Raw genomic sequence first — 27,320 nt, forward strand, 5'->3', positions numbered from 1 at the left:
GTGCTCTGGGGGCGGGGCCGGGGGCTCGGCCAATGGGCGGGGCCGGGGCGGGGGCACGCGGGGATCGGCCAATGGGTGAGGACGGGGCGACGGCGGTGCTACCAAGATGGAGTCGGTGGCTCTGGTGGCGCCGGTGACGGCGCTGGAGTTCGCGGGGGATGCGCTGCTGGCGGGTGAGCGCCGGGACCGGGACGAGGTGGGCGGTGGGAGCAGCGGCGGCGGCAGCTGACGCGGTGTTCCCCAGGCACGGGCCCGGAGGTGGTGGCGTTCCGGCTGAGCGGCGGCGGGACGGCGGCGCGGCGGAGCGTGCTGCGTGAGGCCAGCGTGCAGGGGCTGCGGGCCGAACGGGGCCGCGGGACGGCGGTGCGGGTGGTGGCGTTCGGCGGGCGGTGGCTGGCCGTGCTGGCGGTGCGGAGGGGGGAGCCGCAGCTGGCTCTGTGCGGGGCTGCGCGGGAGCTCGGGGCGCGCGTGTGGGAGGCGCGGTGGGCACCGGGCGGGCGGCTGGCGCTGGCGCTGGGCGGCGGGGCCGTGGCGCTGTACGAGTGGCGGGGCAGCGGGCGCTGGCTGCAGCGGACGAGCTGCGGCGGGGCCGGGGCGCTGCGCTGCGCCGTGCTGGCCGGGGCGGGCTGGGAGCGCCTGGCCCTGGCGGCCGGCACGGCGGCGGGGGCCGTGGTGGTGTGGCGGGCGGCGGCCGCGGCGGCCCGCGGCAGGAGCTGCGCGGGCACCGGGGCGCGGTGTTGGCGCTCTGCTACTCGGCGGCGCGGGGGCTGCTCGCCTCCGCCTCCGAGGACCGCAGCGTGAGGCTCTGGGCCGTGGGCAATCTGGTCGGCGGAGACGGGGACGGCTCCTGCCTGCTGGTGTGCTACGGACACGGGGCGCGGGTGGCCGCCGTGGTGCTGCGGGGGCCGCTCCCGGTCAGCGCGGGGGAGGACGGTGCCTGCCTGGAGTGGGGAGGCAGCGGCGATGTGCGGCGGGAGCGGCGCGGGCACCGCGGGGCCCTGCGCGCCCTGGCCCTGCGCTCCGCCGGCGGCCGCCTGGCCACGGGCGGCGACGACGGCGGCGTTCGGCTCTGGCAGCCCCGGCGGGCGGCCCCGGCGACGGTGACGGCGCTGGGGGCCCCGGAGCGGCCGCGGGCCGTGCTGCTGGCGGGACCGCGGCGGGTGCTGGTGCTGGGCGAGGCGGGCGGGCTGGCGGCGTTCGAGACGGCTCAGGGGTGCTGGGTGCCGGTGTTGCCCGCCCCCGCCGCCGGCGGGACCCGTGCCGTGCTGGCGGCCGCCCCTCTGCCCGGCGGGGACGAGGCGCTTTGCGCCCTGGGCGACGGCGACGGGCGCCTCCTCCTCTTCGCCCTGAGCCGCCCCGGGACCGCCGCCTCGCTCAGGCTGTTCGAGGGGGCCGTGCGCGGCCTGAGCTGGGCCCTCTGCCCGGGCTGTCCCCCGCCACCGCTGCCACCCTCCTGGCCTCCGGTCCCGAAGGGGAAATGCTCTGGCTGGACGTTGCCCACCGCCCCGGGCAGGCACCCTGCGTGCGGCTCATGGGACGGTACCTGCTGCCCCCCTGCAAGCATCGCTGGCACACCTGCGCTGCCTTCCTGCCCCAGGGAGAGCTCCTGGTCTGTGGCGACCGCCGGGGCTCCCTTCTCCTCTTCCCTTTCAGCAGCTCCTCGGGTCAGGCTGCAGAAAGCACCAGCATTGCCAATGGTGTCACTGACTCAGTCAGTGAGGACTCCAGCAGCGAGTTGGAGGCATCTTGCTTGTCACACAAAGGAGTTCTTCCCCTTGAGTCCCCGCTGTCTGTGCTCTTTGGGCTCCATGGGAAGACAGGGGTTACCTCAGTGACCTACCACAAAGGCTATATTTACAGCACTGGCCGTGATGGTGTCTACCGCCAGCTCCACCTGCGGGACCAGCAGCTGGAGGTTCTGCGGAAGCACAGGCCCTGCAAAGGGCTGCAGTGGATCGAGGAGCTGCGTTTCACCCCAGATGGGGACCTGCTCGTGCTGGGCTTTCACGCTGACAACTTCGTGGTGTGGAGCAGCAGGACTAGTGAGAACCTCCACTGCATCCCCTGCGGGGGTGGGCACCGCTCCTGGAGCTACTGCAGCAGCCCCTCAGCTGAGGTCTTTGCCTTCATCAAGTCTGGGGATGTGATGCTGTACTGCTGTGAGGCCGAGCCACGCGAGCAGCAGGTGCTGCTGGGGTCCCTGCACGGGCGGCAGATCACCTGTGTGCGGCGTCTGGGGGCCATGGAGGTGCCCGGCCATGCTGCCCTTAACGTGCTGGTCACCGGCAGCGAGGACACCACGGCCTGTGTCCTGGTGCTCAGTGAGCACTCTCGGGCGGCCGTGCCCCTCGTCCGCCTCAGTGACCACATTTCCAGTGTGAGGACGCTGGCACTGGCCAGCCCCACGGGACCTGGAGACGAGGGCTTTGTTGATAAGGGCTTGTCTGCCCTGCTTTTCTCTGCGGGGGGCCGGGCGCAGATCGAGTGCTACCGGCTGCTGTGTGCTGGGGACCCAGAGAGTGCTGTGGAGAGCCTGGAGAGTGCTGTGGCCTGCCAGGTCATCCATGTGGCCTCCCACCGGCTGGACGAGCACTGGGAGCGGAAGAAGAACAGGCACAAGCTTGTCAAGATGGATCCGGAGACAAGGTGATGCTCAGGGACTGCCTGAGGCAGGGTTAGTAGTGACCATGATCTGGGAGGGTGATGAGAACCACGCTGGCCTCCGCTGGGGTACTGCTCTGTGCAGCTGCATGCTCAGCTGAGGCAGACTGAGCTAGTGTGGCTCCACGTGTGCATCCTTGGTGCCCTGTGTGCTGTGGCTGGGACTCGAGGGGCTTTTGGGGCTAGGCCAGTCTTTCCTTGTGCCTTCTCCAAGTACTCAGAGCTGCATCCAGCATTGGGCTTGGGCTGCTCTCCTGGACCATCCACCTCCTGAGGACCACAGGTGTCACCAAGGCATTGGTGAGCATTGTATCTTTGCTGCAGGTACATGTCCCTCTCTGTTGTGCCTGGCACCAGCACCAAGCAGCTGCTGCCACCTTGGAAGTTCCTGGCTGCTGCCTGCAGTGATGGATCAGTCCGGTAAGGAGCCGTGGTGCATTCTGGCAGGGAGAACAGAGGTGGTGGTGGAAGCAGAGCAGGCTGCTGCCATGGACGTGGCCTGTTGGAACAGAGCAGTGCATGGTGGAAATTGGGGCAGAGATGCCAGGAGCTCCTTTTTCCTACAGCCAACTGCCCTCTGCTCCATCGCAGGGTCTTTGGGCTGCTGGAGGCTGCTCGGAATTTGGTGCTGGTGGCAGAGTCATTTCACCACCAGCGCTGTGTGCTGAAGGTAGAGGCGTTCCTGCACACAGGGACAGGAGGGGAGAGGTGAGCCCCGAATACTGGGCTGTGCAACCAACAGGGTCTGGGGAGAAGCATTTCTCCTTCTGGGGATGGCAGCTCAGCCAGGGGAGGGAAGGGAGGAGGTCAGGGGGGCTGTTCTGCCATTTCCACAGATCTTGGTGGGGACCCTCAGGGCTGTGGCCAGAGGCTCCCCCTACACCTTCCTTCTAGGAGGCACCTCCTGTGCAGTGCAGCCACTGATGGCAGCATCGCCTTCTGGGACATCACCGGCCCTATCACAGACGCGACAGATGCCCTGCACCAAGCGGAGGGGGACATGCAGCCCCTGGGTGGGTGTCACAGCCAGCAGCCCTGCTCTGCCTCCCGAGGGCGGCCACACTGGTGGCTCCTCTGCTCCCTCTGACCAAGGTGAGCATCGCTGTCCTGACCGAGCCTGTCTTCCCAGCCCTGGGTGCCCCGCTGCTCACCATCATGGCCCACAGCTGCGGTGTGAACAGCCTCCATGTCAGCAAAGTGCCAGAGGGACAGTACCTGGTGGCCAGCGGCAGCGACGATGGCTCCATCCATGTCTGCCTGCTGGAAGTGGCCCTCGGCAGGAGCGAGGCAGCAGCAGGGACCTGCCTGCAGGTCCTGGAGCGGGTGTCCAGGCCCTGTGCCCACGCTGCCCACATCACAGGGATCCGGGTGCTGCGACCAGACCTGCTGCTCTCGGCCTCAGTGGATCAGCGCCTGACGCTGTGGCGCCGGAGCCTGGGGAAGCTGGTTCCACTCAGCACCACCTTCTTCCATGTGCCTGACCTGGCTGAGCTGGACTGCTGGGAGGTGGTGGAGGCGGGGGGGGAGCTGCGGTACTACTGCGTGCTCTGCGGGCAGGGCCTGGAGATGCTGTGCAGCACAGCCCCCTCTGAGCCCCCGCCACTAGAGGCTCCCCAGGAAGGGGACAGGTGTGCAACACATCCCAGTCCCTGCCTGTCTCGGGAGGGCACTCTGCACTTTGGTTCTGCCCATCACTGCAGTCCCTGCCCCCAGCCTGCACAGTGATGTGTCCCCTCCTTAGGCAATGGGCATGCTTGGCTCCGTCAGGGGCAACACAGCCACATCAGGGGTGCTCAAGGCCAGTGGTCTCAGGGGAGAAGGCAGATGTGACCCCTCCTGGACAAGCCTGTGGCTTCCCAGGCAATAAAGAACGGGGGTTGTCAGCTCTCCCTGCCCAGGAGAACCTCCTCCCCAAGGTGTGAGGGACCCATGTCCAGGCTTTCCAGCCCTGGTCTCAGAGAAGAACCTGCTCAGGCGGCTGCTTAGGGCCCTGCCCAGCACTGGGAGCTTGAGGGCAGCAGGAGGCCAAGAAGGGTAAGGCACTGGTGGGCTGCAGCCTGGTACACCCTGGAACAGGGCCCTGTTCCAGCCTTGCCCCTGCAGTGCTGAGGATGGTGCTGAAATGCACAGGGACACTGATCCTCTGCAGCACCCTGGGGGGGGCCCACACATGACCATCACCTTCAGAGCAGCCTTTCAGCACTGTCAGGCCAAGTGAGTTGTTCCTGTGCAGCAGCAGGTGGAGTAAGGGAAGAACAAACAGCTCTGAGGTCAGACAAACACAGTGTTTGCCCAGCAAGAAGTGTATTGGACCCTAGTATTGGGGCTTGGGCCAGGTTCCAGCAGGAGCCTGGAACTTCAGGAGCTCCCTGCCAGCACGGAGCAACCTTCAATAAACAGTTTAGAGGGAAGTGATTGTTGGTGCCTGGGTTTGTGGCTACTGGTCCCTTGTGCCCTCTCTCTCAGTGTTCCCAGCATAGCTTGTGGGTGCCACAGGAGCCCTCCCTTTCCCTTCACACTGGGCACAGCTGCAGGGAGCACATGGCCAAGCCCCAAACAGCACAGGCCCTGGGAGGGGAAGCGCCTTCATGGGCTGAAGTGTCCCCTGGCTGGTGCTGAGACAGCCCCTCAGCCTGATGGTGACAGCACGCCTTGTCCTCCCCTAACAGCACATTGTCCAGGTGCCTGTCACATCACGGCACAGTTCTTCATGGGGGGGCTCAGATCTGGTTGAGAGGAGGGAGGTGCAGAGTTGCCAGCGCGCTATGGAACACATCCCTCACTGCTCCCAGCAGCCGGAGGCGGGCAAACATCTGGTCAAAGAGGTGAGGGAACGGCTCCTGTGGGGAGAAAGGCAGCAACTGGGGCTGGTGGCCAAACTGCCCCTCAGCAGGCTGGCCCTAGAGGCACTGCTGCCTCTGCACCCATGGGGGCTGGGCAGGGGTGCATCACATACTGGCACCCCAGAGCCCATTTCCCCACATGGCTGCCCCCAGACTGCAGTCAGCCATAAGGCTGCATGCTGAGACATCCAACTCACCCCCAGGACATGCACCCGGTTGTAGTAGGAGCTGAAATCCATGCTGAGCTGGATCAGGAACTTGCACACCTGCAAGGCAGACACATTTTGATGGCACAGCAGGTTCTGGCCAGTCTTGGGCTCTCCCCCAGCCCAAGCACATCAGGAACAGCCCCAGGGGTGTTGCAGTCTCTTCCCTCAGCACTAGACTGTGTTGCTCACTGATGGGCAGCACCTGCTGGCATGGAGCGTTGCCCTAGGCTGAGACTGTGGGAGCAGCACCCATGGGTGCTGTGGCATGTAGCACTTACTGTCTCTGTGTTGGCTGTGATCCGGATCCCCTTGGAGGGTGTGGGCAGCTGTGCTGCCTGCTGCAGGACTTCAGGAAAGGGCAGGAGATAGTTGAAGAGCAGGAGCCATTCACCCTGTGAAGGGACAATGTGTTTTAGGGCCAGATTCTCCTGGGTTAGTAGCATCCATCACTGGACCTGAGGGTGTGGAGGTCCCCACATTCCCCCTCTCAGCACTCACCTCTTCCCGGAGGCAGGAGAAGTTCAGTTCAGACACTGGTGGCAGAGGTGGGTATGTGCCTGGAAAGAAGGGAGACTACTGTGCCTGGAGGAGCCCCCGTGGCTCCACAAGTAGCTGCTAGAGGAGGGTTGGTGCTCACCCTGCTCCACAGCCCGCTGGAAGCTGTCGAAGAGCGTGGCCAGGCGGGCACAGTTGTACATCACAAAGGCGCCGCTCTTGGTTCCCTTCGTGGAGATGCTGCTGTTCTCCAGGTCCAGGGTGATCTAAGGGCACAGGCAAGTCACAGTGCAGGCTGCTGAGTGCAGAGCTGTTGCACTGTTCCCACAGCTGCCAGCCTGGGCTCCCTGCACGCCACTGTCCTACCTGGCTCCGGTGAGCAGTGCTCAGCATCTCAAACCTGATGGCCGCTGCTGTCAGGGTATCAATCACCTCCCTCCAGGCCTCATCTGGAAAATGCAGGTGGCATCAGTTGGCTCCATTTCCATGTAGTGACACCCCCAGGCAGGACACCCCACCTGGGGCCAGACGCTCCAGTGGAAGCTGGGGACCACCACACTTCCCCAGCCCCAGCCCCCATCAGAAGGGGCTGCTCTGTGCCGGTGCCCTGTGTGTTTAGGTGCCTTCCCCAAGCAAGGTCAGCACCTGGCTCCATCCTGGAGGGGAGAGGGAGCACTGTGCAGGGGAGAGCCCTGACTGGCTGTGAATTCAGAGGTGAGGGGGGAGACTCATGGGAGCAATTCAGATGGGATGGAGCAGCATCTGTGTGTGGAGCCACAGAGCAAATCCTCACCTTGTGCAAGCTCCCCGTACTTCATCACTGAGGCTTCATACATCTGGCGCTTTCGGAGCCTGGGAGAAACACAGAAGACACTCAGAGCAGCTCTGGACTGAGCTGCTCCCAGAGAGAACCCCATGGCTCTGCCAGCTTTCAGGCTGCTTGAGGCTTCCCAGCTGCAGCAGCGACTCAGCTAAGCAAAAGCAGCACAAAAGCCCCAGGAGCACAGCAGAAACAACCACACCCCAGCCAAGCCCCTGGGCTGCTGCCTGGAGCGGGCTGTGAGGGACCACCCAGCTCCTGCCACTGCCTTTCCTCTTGGCAGCACCAAGGGACAGGAGCAGCACTGCTGGAGAAGGCACCTCCAGTTCTCCTGAAACAGCCCTGTGGCCATGGAAAGCAGGATGGAGGGAATGCACTGAGCTCTCTGTGTGCCAGAAGCTCACTCAGCCCTGACTGTGGGTGCCTGGGTGCCCACGGGGCTGGGGAGAGCACAGGGAGCCTTGGCAAGCAAGGGAGCAACAGGTGCCTCGCACACCAACTCACTGGAAGTACTGGTCTGCCCCAATAGGCGATGAGGGGTTGGTCACCTTCACTGGTCCACAGACAAGGTGTTTCTGAAAGACAGAGGGGCTGTCAAAGACTCAGAAACTCGACCAAAATGCAGTGCAGGAAAACTGGGTGAAATCCAGCCCTGCTCTAAACCTAGTCCAGAGCACAGGGATGCCGGGGCCACAGTGAGAAGGGTCAGAGGTTGCTCACCTGCAAAGCTGTGTGGGCTCCCGGGTCCAAAATTCTCCAGAGCAGATCCAGCTGCTGCTGCTGGAATTCCTCCTCACAGTTCACCACATGCACGATGCTGCAGCAGCTACCCAGGCCCTCAGCCTGCAGCAGAGCACAGCAGGGAGCTCAAATGATAGGTATTGCCTGGCAGAAGGGAATAACACCTGGGAAGTGAGAGGTAGGCAATGCCACAGGGTCACTCACCCGGCACTGCTGAACAACTTGCTGCAACTCAGCCAGGGATCTCAGCATCCCCTCTGTCACTGAAAGATGGAAGGACACAGATTGGGACACAAGGGTTTGCCACCCCCTGCCATCCCACACCAGTGGGTCTCCCCCAGGCTCAAACCAGACTGAAGGGGAGTAAGAAGGGAAGGAAATTTGTGTACACAACCCCCTTATTTTCAGTAAAAAACAACTGAAAAGAAAGGAAACAGGCCTGTTTGCACCCATTCACCCCCCACTGCCACACCTGAGCTGCTCTACACGTGAAGCTCACCGAGAAGCACATCCAGGTTGGGGTCATAGCCCACCAAGCCCTGCTGCTCCACAAAGCTCTTCAGGTGCACTTTACCGATGACACCCTCGGGCAGCGCGGCCGTGCCCGGCCCCTGCTCACAGGCTGTGGCACAAGGGGCCCGGCCCAGCGCTGCCTTCAAGGCCGAGACAGCCTCAGGGAGGGACGAGCCGCCGGAGCCGGAGGGCCAGTCGATGCGGAGCTGCCGCAGGACCTCCGAGCTGCCCTCCTGGGCGAGGGCCGGGACCAGGCGCACGCCGACCCTGCGGGAGAGGGCGAAGCGGGCGCTGTCAGCGGCGGGTCTGGGGCGCGGGCAGGGCGGGACGGGGACACTCACTCACCCCTGGGCGCGCAGCAGCTGTGCCAGGTGGTCGGCGAGCAGGGCCGGGCGGAGATGGCGCGGCCGCAGAACGGCGGGGCCGCGCAGGGCCGGGCAGTGCAGCACCACGGGGCCCTCCCGCGCCCCCGCCGCGGGGGCGGCCGGGCCGGGCAGGGGTCCCAGCAGGCGCTGAAAGGCCTCGGGGCGCCGCACCTGCACCGCCAGCCCCGCCGGCGTGTCCCGGCAGCCCCGCAGCGGCAACACCGCCGGGCCCCGCAGCGCCGGCACCGCCGACACGGCCTCGGGCGGCACCTGCGGGCAGGGCGGGGTCGGGGGGGCGGTGCGTGAGGGGACGGCCCCGCCCCTTCTCCCACGGCCCGCTCCGCCCACCGCTAGCAGGCCCCGCCCCCTCCCAGCCGTGCTCCCGGGCCTACCTGCCCGCCGGGAAAGGCGGCGCCCAGCGCGGCCCGCGGCGCCAGGAAGTCTCGGTGCCGCAGGTTGCGGGCGCCGCTCTCCTTCACCCAGAGCGCGCCGGGGCGCCCCAGCGCCCCGTTCAGCGCCCGCAGCGTCGCCGCCACCCCCGGCCGGCCCTCTCCCGCCTCCATGAGGGACAAGCCGGCCGGAACGGAAGTGACATCACAACCCCGAGCCCTCTCCGCTCCCACTGGCGGCCGCCATGCTGGGCGCGGGTTTTCCGGGTGGCCATTTTGGTCACGGGCAGGAGGGACGGGCGGGGCGGCCATATTGGGGGAGCGGGGCGGGGCCGCCATGATTGGTGTGGCGGGCGGCGGCGGCCGCCATGCTGGGAGTGGCGGGCCGGGGCCGAGCCTGAGGTGGGTGGCAGCGCTGCACTCGGGCTCTGCTGCGCCCCGCACGGTGCGGGGGTCTCTGTCCCGCACAGGCTCACCCCAGCACGGCCATGGTGCCATTCTGAGGTGCTGAGGAGGGAGTGGTGCACCCTCCTCTCCAGGCTGGAGCAGCCCCCGGTCACCAACACTGGGGCATGGGGAGAGCCCAGAACTGAAAGCGAGCCAGAAGACATGCAGGGGTCAGACAGGCACAGGCTGTCCCTGGGCTGTCCCCGGGCTGCTGAGGACAGTGAGAGGCCCTGGGACAGGGTCTGGCAGCCTGGACAGTGACGGGCAAGGTGGGGGTGTGGATGGGCTGGAGGATGTTTGGCAGACTCCCTCCGTGGGCACTGTGTCCCTGGCAGACCATGGCTCAGCGGTCCAGCCTGGCACTGCAGGCCCCAGGGCTTGGCTGGGCTGTGACACGGTGGCCAAGCAGCACCAGCAGCACCTGCCAGGTGCAGTGTCTCACCACAGTGGGCTCTGCCATGTCCCCAAGCCTCCCCAGAAGGAAGGACAGGCACAAGGAGCTGCTCTCCTACCCAGCATGTGAGCAGTGTCCCACTTATCAGCCCCAGAAGGAAGGAGGTGATTACATCGTGCCCTCGTGGTCTTGATTTCATCTGCAGAGCTGAGGGGCTCCATGGCAGCAGTGGTTCAAGCACAGATCTGGCAGTGAAGGGCTCATGGTGCTGCCCAACTCCCCAGAGTTGCATGGTGGGGGCTACTGAAGTGGGGACAGGGCAAGGGCCCAGTGCAACCCCAGCCCCTTGGCACCCAGCCTGGTTGCTGGGGCAGGGATCCAGGAAGCGCTGAACCCTGGCACAACACAGCGCAACAGAGCACGCATCCCAGGAGCTGGGGACCTCCCTCCCTGCCCTGCCCTTCCTGCCCCCCCCACGAGGCCAGGGCAGGCGGGGAGCTCTGCCCACAAGGCCCAAACCGGTTCCTCCAGGGCTTGTGTGCAAGGAGGAAGGGGGGAGGAAGCAGGGCAAGGGCAGATCCTGCTGCGTGGGCTCTGCCAGGAACGCAGTAACTCGTTCTGGGGCCCTGCAGGCAGCTCTGGTGCCCCACAGCCAGTGAGAATCCACAGCCCGGGGCAGGAGTGGGGACATGTCCCCCCAGCAGAGCAGGGCCGTGCCATGGTGGGGTGCTCCCTGCACCACCCACAGCCAAGAGGTGATCTGAGAATCGCTGCTCACACCAGACCAACTGCTGACTGTCCGCAGGGCAGGAGCCGCCCAGGACCCCTGCCCAGCTGGCTGGGGGGACTTGCCAGACCTCGAGTCACCACTCACGGTGGGGTCCAGGCTGGATCCGTCCCCATGCCCAGAGTGTCCCCCCAGCAGGCCCACGAGGGCCCTGGCAGCGCAGCAACCTGGGGAGGGCTCTCGGAGGCGCCGAAAGAGCTTTGGACAGACACGACATCCCCGATGGCTCTGGCTGCCCGCTCAGCGGGAGTGATCGTGTCATTCCAAAGCTGTCTCTCTCTGGGGGACAGATCCTGCCCACCCCTGCTGGCACTGAGGGGCTGTGGGGGGTGCCAGGGAGAGCTGGCACGGGCAGGAAGCTTGGCAGTGCCTCACAGCCTGAACCGCGCCCAGTGCAGGTGCCCACATCCACCCTGCGGCCAACAGCCACACTTCTCCGGTGGAGAGTCCCCAGGAAGCCAGCTGCTGTTCTTAGCTTTTGGGGGCACAAGACCACTGGAGAGCCCCCAGCCCAGTGGAGGGGGCTGAGTCTTGAGGATGGGCACCAGTGATCCCCCATCCCGATACCTCCCTTCTCCCAGTGCAGCTCCACACACTGCCCCAGCCCCAGCAGGGGTTGGAGTGGGGCAGCGGCTCTTGCCCAGTGCCCGGCCCGGCGGGCAGGGGTGTAAGGCAGGTGAGGTGGGGGCGGGAGCGCGGGTAACGAAACCCCAGGGCAGCTGGGCACAGCGGGGACAGCTGCTTTTGGGATTCCGTTGCCCGCGCCAGCGCCGCGGAGGGAGATGGGCAGGGACACCACTGCCACGCCACCCCGACCCTCGGGCCGTCGGTGGGATAAAGGGGGGAGAGGACGACTTACCGGCGGGGACGGGGGCGGAGGATCTGCGAGGGAGCCGCCGCCGGGCCGCTGTGGCCGGGGGTGCCGGCAGAGGCCAGGGTTGTGCCGGCTCCCCCCGCGCCGCGGGCCGAGTGCCAAGGGGAGGGCGGCACAGCCGAGCCAAAAGGAAACGGCTCCGAACAAAGCCCCGATGGGGCTGGAGCAACTGGTGCCAGCCCGGCAGCCACCGACGGAGCCCGGAAACACGAGCCGTCCCCGAGGGAGTGCACCTGCCCCGCCACCTGCGCCCGGCGGCGGCACCGGCAAAGCACCGGCACGGCCCCGCCAGCGCCTCCCGGCCCCGGCGAGGAGCCCTCGGCACCCGCCATGGGGGGAAGTGAAACCGCGTGGGGAACGGCCCCACGCGGAGCTCACGCGGTGTCGCCCGGGGATTCCTGGGACCCTGCCCTGGCTGAGCGTGCGGGGACTCCTGACGCCTCTGGCACGGCACGGCACGGCACGGCGGTGGGAAATGCCCCGCCGACACTGCCGGGGAGCCTCCCAGTGACCCCCAGAGTGTCAGGCCCCGGCCGGTCCCGGAGTGGGTGGGTGACAGAGGTGAGGGACATGGGTCCCCCGCCCCAGGGCACCCCCGAGCCCGCAGTGCCACCGGCTCCACCAAGCGGATAGCGCCGAGCGGCAGCGGGAGATCCCGGAGGCGGCTCGGGGGTTCAGCCCCGACTGGCAGCAGCCGCCCGCAGTGGGGCACACAGCGGGGCCGGGGCGCCGTGCCGAGCCTGGGGCAGCTCCGGGGCACCGGCGCGGCCGGGGGTGCCGCTCCCTCCCGCCGCCCGGGGAGCCGCCCGCTCCTCTCTCACCTCCGGCCCCGCAGCCTTCGGCGCAGCAGCCCGGGCCGGTCCGCGGCCCCTCCCGCCCCGCACCCGCCGTGCCGCTCCTGCCCCGCAGCCGCTTTCGGTTTCGCTCCGGCGCCCACCCAGGGCTGCGGGTCGGGGCGCGGCCGGGCCGGGGGGCGGCGGGTGTGTGAGCGTCGCTGCCCGCCCGCCCCGCCGGCCCCGCGGGCAGGGGAGGACCCCGGGGGGGAATCCCGCGAGCCCCGGTCCGACCCCGCTCCCGGTGCCGCAGTCCCGGCCCCGGCCGCCGGGGGGCGGTGGCGGTGGGGGCGGGGCCGCGCGGCGGTTCCGGCGATGGCGGCGGTGGCGGCGCTGCGGCGGCTCGGGCCGCTGGTGCGGCGGGCACCGGGCAGGTACCGGCACCGGGCACCGCCGCTGCCCCGCGTCCGGCGGCGGTGCCGGTGGGGTCCCATGGGGTGCCCGTGGCGTGTTCGTGGGCCCCGCGTGTCCCAGCTGCTCCCTGTCCCCGCAGGGTGCCGTTCCGCGGTCACCGGCTCACGCCGGCGGACGACGAGATGTACCAGCGGACGCGGGTGACGGTGCTGGAGCCCGAGTCCCCCAGCATCATGTTCATCGAGGGCTACAGCAACCGCGGCTTCACCATCAGCGGGGACGTGGTGGTGGGGCCCTGCGCTGTCCTGCCCCGCAGCATCCTCCAGTGGAACGTGAGTGCCCGGCAGCGGGGCCGGTCCCCGCACCGCTCCGGGGCGGCCCCGCTCAGCAACCGTCGTGTCCCCACAGGTTGGCTCGCACCGGGACATCTCGTTCGAGAGTCTATCGCTGTTCCGGCTGCTGGAGCCCCACATCGGTACGTGGGGCAGGAGGGGCGCGGGCTGCCCCCACTCCGGGCTCCTGTCGGGACTGGTGGTACCTTCAGGGAGGGCAGCTCTGGGCCGAGGCAGCCCCAGTGCCGCTCTGCCCACCCTTGTCATGCCCTGGTTGCAGAGATCCTGGTGCTGGGCACGGGGGACAGGGTGGAGCGGCTCCACCCCACCATGCTGAGGCAGATGCGGGAGTGCGGGATCGCTGTGGAGGTACAGGACACGGTAAGGAGGGGTGAGCACAGGCAGCACTCCAATGAAGGGGAGGGCCGTGGTCACTGTGAGACTCTCTTGGGGACGGGCAGGAGAGAAGGGGTCATGTGTTCTGTGGGGAAGAGCTGCATCTCCTTCCTGAGTGCTGGAGCTTTACTCACTCCCTTTTCTATTCACAGCCAAATGCATGTGCAACCTTCAACTTCCTGATGAGTGAAAAGCGTGTGGTGGCTGCTGGGCTCATCCCTCCGCTGGGCATCTACCAGGGGATGTAGGCACTGCCTGCCACAGCTGTGGGCTGAGTGGGGCTGCCCCTGCCTGCCTGAAGCCCCCGAGGGTCACTGCTCCCAAGGGAGACACACTTCAGACTGGACTGTGGAGCTTCTGGCTGGGTGGTGGCTCTGCACACAGGAGGGCTGTGAGATTCGTGGGCTTGGATCTGGCCTGCAGTTCTGGCTTCTTGGCCTCCCTGCCCAGTCTGGGCTGGGGCTGCAGGGCACAGCACCATGGCTTTACTGACAGCACCACTCCCACAGCCTTGCCAAGGTCATGTCCCACACCTTGGCAGCAAGAAGTCCTGCTGCAAGGCAGGGTGGAGGCTGTTGGGGTGAGCTGCACACCCCCCAGGCACATCTGGGGCTCCACGAGATAAATACATGTAAATGGGAAATAGAAGAATTGTGTGTTGGTTAATGCACAGCTCAGCGAGGCTGCAACATGCTAATGGGGCACGTGCTCTCCCCGGGCACTGGGGGAGTGTGCAGTGCCAGTGGTGCCACGTGCCAGCAGCTCCCTGACCACAGCCACCACCAGCAGCTGCTGTGTCCCAGCTGGTGCCTGGGCTCTCCTGTGGGGCTTTGTGCCACCCCACAGTGCCTGTGCCCCTTGTGCAGCTTCGGGCTGCTGTCAGTCCAAGGGTGCTGCATCCCCACTCGTTGGATGCTCAGCTTAAGCAGGGAACATGAAGAGGATCTGTCCTCTCCCCCCACCTTGCACTGGGGGCAAAGATGTCAGGGATGTTCAGGTCAGGGACGTTACTGCTGAGGAAGAAGGTACATGTACCTCATGGCAGCTTTGTGCCCCAAACCTGCCATTTCCACAGGACCAAGACGGGGGGGATGAGGCTGCAGGCCCAGCCCTGCATCAGGCATGAGGTAGCTTTGTTTAAAGAGTGCATTAATGAGTCTCTGACACCTTGAGGTTGCACTTCAAGGCTCTGGTTTTAGCATGTGTAAATCCAACAGGGCTGTCCCCTCCCTGTTCCCATTCACATGGACACAGTGTCCCTTCTGGGGCCATCAGCTGCTCCTGAGTCTGCTGGAAGCAGAGAGCCAAGGAAGGAGACCAAGGGATGTAATGAAGGAAGAGGGGCTCTGGGCTGACACCAACTCTACATCTTTTCCTCTTTTATTGTAAAACATGGCAAACGTGTGCAAGGCTCCAGCCCAGGATCACAGCTCCTGGGCAGTGGGTGGGCCCCGCAGGTGGTCAAAAAGCAGCCAAGGGACAGCGGGAGCTCCAGGCAGCCCAGAGTAATGGCACTTCTGCAGCAAGAGCAGCTCCCGCACGGGGCAGCGCAGGGCTGAGTGGCACAAGGACAGACACAGACGGATCTCCTTCAGAAGAGGCGCTTCTCGTACCTGTGAGGGGAGCAGCACATCAGAGAGCCCTTTTGCTGACCCACCTCACCCAGGGCATGGACCAGAGGCATAGTTAGAAACAGCTCCTGCCAGCCCACAGTGCGGAACAGCCCCTACACCCTTCCAGCTGTGAGAGGAGTGCTGGCCCAGGCCAGACGACAGGCTGTGGATCAGCTGGGCTGCACAGGGAACCAGTGGCACACCAAACCAAAGGCACAGCAGCTGAGGCACAGGATGGCTGTGCCTAAACTCCCCAAAAACTCCAGTAGGACACAGGTCCTGCTAAAAGCACTTACGAGTGAAGGCCATGCACCCCTCCTTCCACCTGGGCAGACGTCGTCCTCTTCTCAAACTTCAGCTCTCCCGAGTACATCATGGCTCTGAGGAGGAAGGACAGCTGTCACAGGCCAGGCACAGTCCAGGGCAGACAGTGCTCTGGCACATGCTCAGCTGGAGCAGCTGGAACAGGAGTCACTGGTTCCTCCAGCTGTGGCCAAAATGGTCTTTGCTATGCTCTCAGGAGCCAGGCAGGGTAAGATAACCCCACCATTTCAAGTCTGGACAGCCTAATGCGCCCCAAGAGACCACACTCCTGCACCCCTGGGGCTGGCAAATCCATGATGCAGTGCCCACTGCAGACGAGGGAAGAGGGCTACAGTGAAGTCAAACCACCCAGAATACAGCACAGTGTGGGTAGAGCTGCCTGGGGACTCCAGACGGCAGCACCGTGACCTAATCAGAGCACAGGCACAGGGAAGCACTCACCGGACTTGGGTCAGGCTCTTGGCACCAATATCCTGGCAGGAATGCTGGATCCCAGCTATCAGGTATGGAATGAATTTGTGGATAGAGCCCTTGTCTTGCACCGCGCCAGAGACCCCCTGGGCCACTTTAATTTTGTCTGTCTCACTGCATGGGAGCACAAATCAAGGATGTTTGTAAAGCAGAGAAGCCCCAAAAGCTTGACCTGTTGCCCCAAAGCACCATCTCCACCATCTCTGACCTGAAATATCGGTTCTGGCTGCCCAAGTTCTTGTCCATGGCATCTAGTGAGCCCATGCCACGGTATTTCTTCAGCCTGATTCCATCCGAGAAGAAATACTCGCCTGGGGCCTCCGTGGTGGCAGCCAGGAGAGATCCCATCATCACTGGCACAAGAGATCACCAGGGACAGCATGTCAGTAGCAGTGGCTACAAAACCCTCAGGCCCTCTGGGCACAGCACTGGCTGCACCCCCCATGGCCCCAGACACCTGCAGGTGAACACCCTTGTGCCCATATGGAAACGCTTCCTTGGAGACTCCCTGCAGTGGTTGCTCACCTGTGGAGGCCCCGAGCGCCAGGGCCTTGGCGATGTGCCCGACCGTCTGGATGCCTCCGTCGGCGATGACGGGCACGCCGAACCTGCGGGCGTACTCGGACACCTTGTACACCGCGGTGGCCTGGGGGCGGCCGCACGCCAGAACTGCGGAGAGAGCGGGCAGAGGGTCAGCTCCACGCACAGCCACGGCCCCTCCCCAGCAGGCCCTTCCAGGCTTCCAGCACACACATGCTCCAGCACTCAGAACGCACAAATCCCTGGATGCTCCTTTCCTAGTTGAGTTGCGAGAGAAGCAGATGCCCGGGAGGTGCCTGCTGGGACGTCCTCACAGCCCTCTATCCCAAAAAGCTGTGGGTGACCTTGGGACTGGGGTCTTTGATTGGATGTCTGGGATCAGATGAGACTCGTGGGTCATCCTGGTGCATGGCAGATGTGTGGGGAGCTTGGGAAGGAAGCAAACTCCAAAAGCCCCTCTCCAGAGCATCCCTTGCATTTAGCCATGTTCCACTGCTTGCTCCTTCCTAGTGGTGCCAGACCCCTTTTCCATGTACCCAGCAGCTGTATCATGTGCCTCTTGCATGGAAAGACAGCTGGCTGGGAGAGAGCTTGTATGTCTGTATATTCATATATATATTTATATATATTTTTATATATATATATATATATATATACACTGCATACACACACAAACACACATGCAGCAGTGGAAAAGGAAACAGGCAGAATGATTTGATAATAATTTATGTTCCTGCCCTGCAATGTAGCAAGGAGTTCGTCAAGTTTAGCTGCCCCATGAGGAAGGAGTTATTAGCTTTGGATTTACTTGCTCTTCCCGGTTGGTAGCAGTTACAGGCTTCCTGTTATGTGAGGAAGACCAGCACACGGCATGTCTTGTAACACATTTGTCAGCCACAGGCATGCAAGAATGCTGAGATAAGCTTCTCTCAGGGAGACTTCCCTTCCTCACAGTTAACTGGAAGCCTTTTCTCCAGTCACAGTTAGTCCCATACATGGGGTAAGATTAAGGCCATGCAGGATTAGTACTTTGGTGCGTGAACTCCAGGTGTGGTTCAGCCTGCCTGGCAGCAGCACTGGCAGCACATCCCTGGCCTGCCCGGGCCGGGGGGCTGCAGTTGCTCCACTCCCAGCACTCAGCAGCAGCTGAGGGAGGGAGGCCAGACTCCAGGCTGAGATCCTGAAAGAACTGAATTTAGTCAAACAGACCCCTGTGTTCAGCTCAGGCTCAGCCAGCCAGGGAGAGGCTGCCAGCTTCATCACCAATGCCCTTAAAGAGATGGTCTCTCTCGGTGCTGCACTGCTGAAGGCCACACTGTGGCTGCAAAATGCTGCCAGGGTAGAGCTGTGGAGAGAAATGCCCGATTTTGGAAGGGTTTGAGTCCAGGGTCTACGAGACTGTGCCACTGACAGTGCAGGGCCTGCAGAAACCTTGCAAGAATAACCATGGAGACCAGCCCTTTAAGGTACAGTTCGGCTCAGGGCCCCTGGGAGCATGGCACCATTCCGACTGTCCCAGTGCCCAGTGCCACAGCCTTGGAGCGCAGGCTTCCCAGGTAGAGTTGGGAGCACACACATAACACATGGTCAGGGTGAGGGTTTGTCTCTTTTAGTGTATTGGCAAAGGATGGCCCTACAAGATCATCTGCTAGAGAAAACCTTCCAGGATCTGCAACAGAAACCTTTCCCTTTCAGGTGTGTCAGAACTAGGAGAAAGGACAAAGCCTAAGGCTTGGCTTGTTGGGGGCTGCTCAATCCAACAGCTTCAGAGGAAAATGGAGTAGAGAATGCTTCACCCTGTGCTGGGCAGGCAAGAGCCCCTTCTCTCCACAGGAACTGGTGGGGAAAGCCGCTTTTCTAGTTCGCAGCTGCCAAGGTGGCCATGCACAGTGACATCCCTCCATCACCCAGGGCAGCCAGCTCCAAGGGAAACTGGGCCAGTGCACAACTTCCCCGCAACTAGGGCTACGGTTTAAGCATGATGGAGGGCTGTTCAGGGATCGCCTCCCAGCACTGGATCAGCAGGAGCAGGCATGGCTAGGGATCTAGAAGGGTCAGGCAGAGAGCCCAGTCAGGCTCCTAACTGGATTTTAGAGTGGAGAGTGGACAGACCTGAGTTCTCTTAGCTTGGACAGTTCAGACTCTGTTTTAGGTAATCAGAAAGGCTTCTCAGTTTTCATTTCAGATTCAAAACCAGTATCCAAAGCCACAAAACCCCAAGTGCATCTACAGCTAAATTATTCTCAAACAAGCAGTAGGGCCATGTGCAGCCAAATCAGGGTCCTGCTTCAAGACACATAATTAGGGTTGGGAACAGGGCAAGTGACTTACTATAGGTGCCCGTGACAGTAGAAGGGCATTTGGGGCTGTGGGACTTTAGGTCTGGAGGGATCTTTGGAGCAGCTAAACAAAAACAAACACACACATTTTAGAGACAGAAGAACAGCAGCAGAACAAAGGACCCCAGCAGTGACCCGTTACTGGGCAGAGCATACGGTGTGGGACAGAGCTGACTTTGCAGACCCTTCCTAGCCCGAGCCAAGCCAGAGGCCAGATCCAAGCCATCCAGGCCCGGCTGTGCACAGCGCATGCTCGCCCTACCCCAGCAGCTACCCAGAGAGGTGGGTGACCCCCTACCCCATAAAGCCAAAGCTCTTGCCCTTAAGAGGGGCAAAAACCTGGGGAGCTGCGCTCAAGAGTTCTGCAACCACATCTCCTGTGAAGCGTCACGTTCTGCTCCTGCTCTGCTCCTTCCCCAAAACCAGCACCCGATCCCACCCCACGGGGCAGCTGGGAGGCACCTCCAGAGACATTCCCCTCACTGCAGATTGGGATGTGCCTCAGTGGGGCCTTTGCCTCAGAGCCAGGGCAGGACATGAGTGTCCTGGCTCTGCTCTGGCTATGGAAGTGTCAGCCCAAGGATACCACCACTTCCCTAGAAAGGTGACCCAAGACAGACTACCCTGACTGGGAACCCAGGCAAGCAGGCAAAGCAGGAACACAGCACAGCTCCAGGGCTGCTTGCAGGCTCCATACTGGAATGGGCAGAGCTAATGCAGCCCCTTCAGCCATCAGCTGCCCAATTGCTGCCTCCTGTGGCAAAGACTAAGGAGAAAAGCAGAGAGGGCTGTGTTCTTGAGCTGCAGCACCCTGCTGCATCACCTCTCTGCACCCCACCTGAGGGGTTCAACAAATGAGGACTGAGCCTGTCCTCAAGACAGCCTTTGTGCAGGCTCTGAGATGCCCCTCTTGCCTTTTAGCTAAGGGTGACACAGCCCCTGCCCTACACAAGCTGTCTAACTGCAGAGACAGCAGCCAGAGATCCCATCAGGAAATTGCAAAGGCATCGAGCCCAGAAGATCAATAGCCAAGCATCACGCACACTGCTGCCAGAGGAAAGGGAGTACAGACAGCCCGGTGCACTTCACCCATCAGCACTGGGGATCCAGTAAGCCACTCTCCCGGCAGAGCTGCCCACCAGTCCCATCCCAGACCAAGCCAGCAGCTCCCTCTGAGCAAAGCCACATGTGCCACACCGGCTCTACTCAGTCTCGGTCAGTACTGGGAAATCCCTTTGCTGCTGCTGCCACCCCAAGGGTTGGACCCAGGTGATGAGAAAGTCCTGGTCAAAGGGGGTGAAAGATGGCTTGCTGTTGGACACTGCCCTCACAATGGGAGAATACTCCATCCCAGCCATGCTGCTTTTCAGCAGGGAGTTTCTAATTAACAGGTGTCTTCAGGCTATTTAAGAGACAGCTGATCTCTCTCACCTTCCTGTGTGATGCAGATGGAGCCACTGCCCATCCCGACCCTCAGGGCATCGACCCCTGCGTCAATGAGGTTCTTGGCCTGAGCAGCAGTCACAACTGTGGGGAGCAGAAACTGGTTTGAAGACAGACAAGCACACTGGCACACAACACTGCTCTGCCCCAAGCTCCCCAGCTGGCTGCCAACATCCCCTGCCCAGGGCAACAGCCTGTGCTGCAGCCAGGCCTATTTGGGACCACTGGTGAGTTTCTGTCCCAGCTGTCCCCAGTGAGTGAGGTGACACTGGACCTTCAGGCTACTCTGTAACACGCTTCCACCCAAAGGCTGAGGCAGCAGAGGTCATGGCACGGCACCAAACACTTTTTGAGCCACACCAGGTAGAGAGGGCATGGTACAGGGTAACAGCAGCACCAGTGAAAGACAAGGACCGCTGGGCCCTGCTGTCAAGGGGCAGGGAAAATTGCCATTAAATTTTCACATCAAGCAATACCTATTATTATGCAAAATGTTAAACTGGCGTGTAAAACTAACATGTAACGTGCTACAGAGGACTGTAGCCCACTGTGCTGCAGAAGAAAAGTTTCCAAATATCTGCACCAGCAGGGTACTGCCCTGTGCAGAGTGGCCTTGCTCTATTCCACAAGCCAGAGGAAACCATTTTAAGTTCACAGACATTTACCAAGATAACAGTTCCATTCATATCCCTGCAGCTCCCTCTGTCGAAGAAACAAATATAATTTAAAGACAGGAACAGTCTTCAACACATGCCTACCATTTCCTCCAATAACTTGCAGGTTGGGATATTTCTCCTTAATATATTTTATCATATTGATCTGGAAGATGGAGTTCCCCTGAGAGGAATCCTGAAATAGAAAAAAACCAGTTTCAACTAAAATTTCTGCAAAAGGTTAAAAATACACCTCCAGAAGAGCCTCAGGTCTTCACTCTGCTTGCTGGGGTCTCTGCTGAGCTGTGTCAGTGGGCAAAATGACTCCCCAAATGGGGCACAGAGCCAAAGGAGAAGCTGCTGCCGAGATAGGAATGTACCTTGCCTGTGCAAGGCAGTTTATTGTAAAGACTTAAGTATCCTGTGGCTTCTACAGATGGCAACAAGCAGAACATCTGGCTGTGGGTAAGAACCATCTGGCTCTGTGCCACCAGGACACTGTCAGCCCTGTTTAAACTACAGGTGAAATGGAGAATGTTCCTTGTGAAGCCCAGAAGGGCTGGTGGGGGGAAGCATCTCCCTGCTGTGTAGCAGGGCAGCTGAAATACCAGATGTCAACCACTGAGTGCTCAGGCCCTGAAAGTCTCCGAGACCCAGCCAAATCCTGTGTGTTAAACATTTCCTGCTCAGCCATGCCCTCCGAGCACAGTGGACTCACGAGCTCACAATCGATGAGAAAACCATGTGCAAATACAGACAGTGACGACCGTGCCTGAAAGCTTACAGACCAGGAGGGGAGATCAGCAGAGCAGCTCTGGGCTGACCACTCCTGAACAGCAGGTGGCTAAGAGAATAACACAGCAACAAACATCAAAGGGTTGAAGGGAAGCTGTAAGAAGCTGAATATTCGGAACTAGTCAGGAACATCAGAGAGGCTGGTGGAAGAGTACAAGACACACTTGCAGAAGATTCTGTATTAACTGACAGTGTTTCTCTTCTCAGCCTTCAGGCCTTCAATTCACCCTACATACTCCCTTGCGGTCATGTAAGCCCCCAGGTACAAGAAATCGCTCTAATTTAAGGACTCTAACCTGAAGAAGACTGAGAGATCAACAAACAGCCATATTCTAACACAAAAGAGCGTGTAATAAAGACAGTGAGTGCCACGCTGCTGCTGCTGCACTGTCAGAGCAGTTGATTCAAAGCAGGCCCTCAGCCCACCCTGGTGCTCACCAGCACAACCGCGTCCACGCCCGCCTGCACCAGCAGGTCCAGCCGGTACTTGTCGTCCTCGTGGGTCCCGATAGCGGCTCCGCAGAGCAGCTGCTTCTTGGAATCCTTAGATGCCAGAGGGTAGTCCCTGTTCTTTTTGAGATCAGTACGAGCAATTATAGCCACCAGCTCGTCATCTTCATTAACAATTGGCAGCTTGCCTGGAAACAAACAGAAAGAACATCGCTGCAGGTTTCCGCAGGAGTCGGATGTTAGCCCGGGCCAGTGCGGCAGACCAGGGGCATCGGGCAGGCAGCAACCGCTACAGGATGGAGACTCAAAGAGGTGTGTTACCCAGTCTTGCTTGGCCATGGATGCCAGCAGCCCTGGCCTGGGAAACGGAGCATGACTTTTCAGGACTGGAGAAGGATTCTGTATTTTTCAAATTGACCATAGAAAAAGTGCTTATTTTTTAATAATTAGACCCACAACACATTGTTAAAAGTCACACCACCAAACCCTAACAGAGCTGAACTGAGTGCTGAACTGTGAGGGCCAGGATAGAAAATGGAAGACATGTGGCTGGACAGCAAGGCGCTCTTCAGCCCCTGAGCTGCCAAGAATCCAACTCCAAACACGTCTGAGATGAAGGCATGTGAACTCTGCACTCTGGCAGAGGGCTGTGGGCACTCTCCTCACTGTCCCCTCCTCGTGCCGGAATGCAGCCTTCCCACGTTCCACCCACACACGGACCACGTGCCCACAGCCACCCACCGCCCTCCCAGCCCGGCACTCCCACCGCTCTCCCTCGTGCCGATGGTCACAGGTACCTTTTTTACTCCTTTGCAGAATTTCATTTGCTTCTTTCAACATTACACCAGCTGGGGCCACAACAAGATCTTCCCGCTTTGTCATAATCTAGTGGGTGGGAGAAGATAGAAAGTCACAAGAACTCCTTCACATCGATCTGAAAATAACAAACCCCTCTGCCCACGTGAAATGCTCCACACAGCACAGCAACACGCCTCCAGAAACACAGGAACAGCCTCCAGTGTGCTGTCCCCATGCCAGTGGTGACATCAGGACCCAAGCCCATCAGTGCACTGAAAACAGGAGATGACAGGAGGTCTCAGCAAGCCAAGGGAAAGCACCTAGAAACAAGGCATAATTCTCAGATGATCGTTGTTTGGGATGTTACCCAAACAGCCCTCCCTTTTAACAGAGCACAGGCAAATAAGGGTTGGAGACATTTCCAGAGCCTCATGTTGTTCTGGAAGAAACGTTACCCCTAGTCTTGTTTTCAGGCAGCATTCCCAGCACACAGGCTCTGGAAGGGCTCTGCCAAAAAAAACCCACTGCTGGCAAGGTCAATGGGGCAAAAGTCACTTCAAAACCAGGACAAATCAAACACACTCACCCACGCTCACTCTGACAAACAAGCACCAAAATACTGCGGAATGCCAGGGGCAGTGCTGGACAGAAGCTGAAAAAGGGGAACACCTGATGCGGTATACAGAAAGAATCTTTCACCATGACAGTGGTCAAACACTGGAAGAGCAGCCTAGGGAGGCAGTGAAATCTCCATCCTTGGAGATGTGGACACAGCCCCACACAACCTGCTCCAGCTGAATCTGCCTTGAGCAGGAGACTTGACAAGAGACCATGATGTCCCTTCCTAACCACAGCATTCTGTGATCACCAGTTTCAAGTGGGATATCCTCATGAAAGGCTACTTCAAAAGGCCAGGCAAAGCTAAAAGGGAACACTTTCTAACCCTTCAGGAAGGTAGATTAGTTGCACACAACAAAAAAAAGAGGGAACATTTTAGTCATTTATACCATAAGAACATTTATACCATAAGACTGCCTGCATTCACCAAAAATGCTGTCTGTGACAGCACCCACATCTCAGGAAAAGCCTGAGGAATCAAAGACATATCGTGACACTCCCTAACCCTGTGGGATCCATGAGCTTCCTGTGCTACAGGAGACCTGTGTGTTTGACTCGACGGCAACGAACAGCTCAGCAAGATGACTGCTGGACTGAGGAAACCATTCGTTTCCCTGGCCTTGCCTGGTGACAGGGACAAGCACCAGGCATTGACAGCAAAAGGGCTTCCACCTTTGCAGTGCCAAATGATCCACATAAGAAAGAGGGGAGATTCTTATCTGGCTCCTCTAAATGGGCAGCACCACTCCAAAGCACCATGTGCACTTTTATAACCTACTCCCGGCTTACGATTCCTGTATCAGGTATTTGTAGGCGATTGCAAACCAAACAGGGATGAGCATGTGATGCTGGGTTTGGTCAGCAAGAGCTAAAAATATTTGTGAGTCAAAAGTAAAACATGGCCAAGAGGCACCAGTGGTGTAACCTGACAGTGCTGTGGATCTACAGTTACACAGCTTGTGTGACAGGGATCGCAGGGAACGTTCTGCTGCATGAGGGGAGTCTAACGGGGCAGTGTTATGAAGGCCACTCTGAAAGTTCAGAAGGTTATTTTACAGAGCAAGTAGCCCAGATGAAGCACAAAGGAAAAGGCAGTCCAGAAAATGAAGCTCAGCACTTGGAGGGCTTGCTGGGCACAGTGCAGCTGTTACAGCCCTGGACAGTGCCAGACTGCTACACAGGACCACAGCCAGCAGCCAGGAACACTGGCAGTTAATTAGTGAAGTAGGGGAGAGCACCAGCTGCAGGCAGGCTGGTTTCCACAGCACTGAAAGATAACCCCCAGGAGTCACACAGACTGCATGGCCACTCCGCTGTGTCTGCACTGCAGGAGTCGCTAAGGGAGCGCAAATGAGGGAGACACTCCCCAGGAAATACAGTCACAGAGGGATCTGCAGCGCTGAGGTGGAGCCGCTCCCTCCCACTGGCACAGCATCCTCACAGCCACACAATCACCCTTCTTATCACAAGCCACACAGTTTCCTAAGGCAGGACTTGCACCCATTGGATGCTCAGAAACCCTTCTCACCTCACCAAGGGGCAGGTCATGCTCTGACTCTTTCAGGAAATCAATATCTCTAGATGAAATGATCCCAACCAGCTTGCCCCCCATCTTCCCGTTGTCCGTGATGGGAATCCCACAGAATCCGTGACGAGCTTTTGCTTCAAACACATCTCGCACTCGGTCGTTGGGGCTCAGCACCACGGGGTCTGTGATGAATCCTTGCTCATATTTCTGGAAAGGAAGCAGATCCAGCAGCCAGGCTGAGCAGCACTGCCAGGCTGACCAGGAGCAGGGCACACGCCTGGGGGTCACTGCAGCCCCTCACTCAGCTCTGCAACCACCCAGCCTGGCCATGTGCTCACCGACAGGATGACTCCCAAATCAGCATCAAGACTCACCCAAATAGTATTAAAACCCAAGAGTTTCCAAGCTAACCTGCTTCCTGAAATGATGGGGAATATTCCCACACCAGGAGGCCTGGCAGATTTCAAATCCCAGGCTGCGCACAGACAGCACCTGACACTCACGAAAAGGGTTGTGGAGGCAAACCCTGGCAGCACTACAGCTCTAAAACACCAAGATCTGGCACATTTCAACAGGGCCAGACCACGCTGCCCACCTGCGCGAAGCACCACTGCTGCTGCTCCAGCCACTCACCTTCACCTTCCGCACTTCGTTAGCCTGGAACTCCGGCGTGCAGTTGTGGTGGATGAACCCTATTCCCCCGGTCAGCTGGGGACACAAAGACGGTTCTGAGTCACTGCAGCCCCCGCCCGGCGCCGCACCGGAGCGATGGAGCTCCCGGGCCGTGCCTGGCCCCGGGGCGGACACGCGGGAGCCTCGGGCAGCGCTTCCAGCCCCGCCACGGGACCGCACTCACCGCCATGGCGATGGCCATGCCGGCCTCGGTGACCGTGTCCATGGGCGAGGAGACCAGCGGGGTCTTCAGGGTGATCCTCTTGGTCAGCGCCGAGGTCAGGTCCTGGCGGGGAGGCGGCGGCGGCTGAGCGGCGGCACCGGCCCAGCCCCCGGCCCGGCCCCCGGCCCGCTCCCCCGCCCCGGACACTCACCACCTGGTCCGCCGTGAAGTCGATGTACCCCGGGAGGATGAGGAAATCGCTGCGGGGTAACGGGAGGAGACGCGTTAGCGACCGCCTCGGCCCCGCGCCCCGGCCCCGGCCCCACGGCCGCGCCGGCCGCACTCACTTGTAGGTGAGCCCATCGCCGCAGCTGAAGAGCTGCTGCGCCGTCAGCCCGTCGTCGGGCACGTATCCGGTGCCGCCGCTGATCAGATAGTCCGCCATGGCCCCGCCGCGTGCCCGCCCCGCCACACCGAGCGCACGCGCGCCCCGACGGCCGCCGGGCCCGACCCGGCTGCGCCCGCCCCGCGCGGCGGACAGAGCGGCCCCGGGCAACGGCCGGCACCGCATCGCCCCCTGCCGGCCCGGAGGGCCCCGCACCGCCACACGGCCCTGCAGCCCGCCCAGCGCTGTCGGCACCGGGGACACCGGGGGACACCCTGGGGACACGCCGGGGACACCCTGGGGACACCCTGGGGACACGCCGGGCCCGGGTGTCGCTCTCAGCCGCCGGCAGTTCCTCCCGAGCGGCTCCTCAGCAGCGGCCCCGCGCGTGCCCAGCCCGGTGCCGCCCGGGCCGTGCGGCCGCTGAGCTCGGGCCGTGCAGCGGGGCCCGCGCGTCGGGGGGCGGCTGGACCGGGCTCCGGGACAGCCAGCACAGCCCTGTGCGCCGTTCCCGAGGCCAGGGCAGTGCCACACCTGCTGCAACACTACCTCAAAGAGCCCGGCCACAGGTGATACACACAAACACGGTGGGGGTGGGAGCAGAGCCCAACACCAGATACTCCCGCAGCTTCTGCAGGAAGAGAATGGGCCTGTTGGGTCTGTGGTGGATGCAGAGCTGGGACACACCAGCAGAACCCAAAGCAACTTTATAAGTCAAAGCAAGCTGCAAGAAGGATGACAGTCAAAAGGCAGGAGGGAGCAAGGCAAGTCTGGCACCAAGTTGAATGAAAGGCACAAATGAGGGTCCAAGGTGATGCCAGCTAGGTATTATCCCCCTCTTGCCAATGCCCCCAGGCCAGGCTGTACAAACAAGCACTGTGAAGAGGATGGCTGCACATGGGGGAGTGTAGTGTAGCACCTGCAGCTTGCGCTGCAGGTGGTGACTGGAAGGAGGATTTTGGAGAAGAGCAGTAGCAAGAGTAGGGAGGACTGTGCCTGGAGTGGAACAGGCACAAACACAGATCTGCCTTAGAGGACCCTTGAAGGAAATAACTGTTTCTTTTCCAGGATGATA

General features: G+C 61.3%; 4 protein-coding genes across 5 annotated transcripts; 2 read left to right on the forward strand and 2 right to left on the reverse strand.

Annotated features, from left to right (window-relative positions):
- The first annotated feature begins 32 nt into the window (after positions 1 to 32).
- Positions 33 to 5,076, forward strand: WDR6 (WD repeat domain 6). Its single transcript, XM_050313022.1, is given in 9 exon segments — positions 33 to 75; positions 78 to 173; positions 245 to 694; positions 697 to 1,410; positions 1,413 to 2,646; positions 2,986 to 3,081; positions 3,253 to 3,369; positions 3,556 to 3,674; positions 3,791 to 5,076. Coding segments are annotated over 9 exon segments (3,465 nt in total). The 3' UTR covers positions 4,387 to 5,076.
- Positions 4,928 to 9,390, reverse strand: DALRD3 (DALR anticodon binding domain containing 3). The gene is made up of 13 exons (XM_050313023.1): positions 9,040 to 9,390; positions 8,628 to 8,917; positions 8,269 to 8,549; positions 7,974 to 8,032; positions 7,749 to 7,871; positions 7,533 to 7,603; positions 7,002 to 7,060; positions 6,575 to 6,657; positions 6,351 to 6,474; positions 6,212 to 6,270; positions 5,992 to 6,105; positions 5,702 to 5,770; positions 4,928 to 5,501 (listed from the first exon to the last, which is right to left on the reverse strand). The coding sequence occupies exons 1-13, from the start codon at positions 9,373 to 9,375 to the stop codon at positions 5,382 to 5,384; spliced, it is 1,788 nt and encodes a 595-aa protein (XP_050168980.1). The 5' UTR covers positions 9,376 to 9,390; the 3' UTR covers positions 4,928 to 5,381.
- A 3,248-nt stretch (positions 9,391 to 12,638) lies between these two features.
- NDUFAF3 (NADH:ubiquinone oxidoreductase complex assembly factor 3) lies at positions 12,639 to 14,104 on the forward strand. The gene is made up of 5 exons (XM_050312937.1): positions 12,639 to 12,745; positions 12,865 to 13,057; positions 13,134 to 13,200; positions 13,338 to 13,438; positions 13,606 to 14,104. The coding sequence occupies exons 1-5, from the start codon at positions 12,687 to 12,689 to the stop codon at positions 13,699 to 13,701; spliced, it is 516 nt and encodes a 171-aa protein (XP_050168894.1). The 5' UTR covers positions 12,639 to 12,686; the 3' UTR covers positions 13,702 to 14,104.
- A 701-nt stretch (positions 14,105 to 14,805) lies between these two features.
- IMPDH2 (inosine monophosphate dehydrogenase 2) lies at positions 14,806 to 26,399 on the reverse strand. Of its 2 annotated transcripts, XM_050312936.1 has the most exons (15): positions 26,208 to 26,399; positions 26,072 to 26,120; positions 25,882 to 25,983; positions 25,659 to 25,733; positions 25,026 to 25,232; positions 22,879 to 22,966; positions 22,070 to 22,269; positions 20,942 to 21,032; positions 20,172 to 20,267; positions 18,733 to 18,804; positions 16,387 to 16,530; positions 16,070 to 16,214; positions 15,832 to 15,975; positions 15,363 to 15,446; positions 14,806 to 15,066 (listed from the first exon to the last, which is right to left on the reverse strand). In XM_050312936.1, exons 1-15 carry the CDS (start codon positions 26,303 to 26,305, stop codon positions 15,045 to 15,047), a joined length of 1,617 nt encoding a protein of 538 aa, XP_050168893.1. In that variant the 5' UTR covers positions 26,306 to 26,399; the 3' UTR covers positions 14,806 to 15,044. The 2 variants fall into 2 exon arrangements, with proteins under 2 accessions (XP_050168893.1, XP_050168892.1); XM_050312935.1 differs by lacking the exon at positions 18,733 to 18,804.
- Positions 26,400 to 27,320: the final 921 nt, after the last annotated feature.

Source organism: Myiozetetes cayanensis, unplaced genomic scaffold (genome assembly GCF_022539395.1).
Source record: "Myiozetetes cayanensis isolate MyiCay16 unplaced genomic scaffold, myiCay2020 scf18, whole genome shotgun sequence".
Classification (NCBI taxonomy): domain Eukaryota; kingdom Metazoa; phylum Chordata; class Aves; order Passeriformes; family Tyrannidae; genus Myiozetetes; species Myiozetetes cayanensis.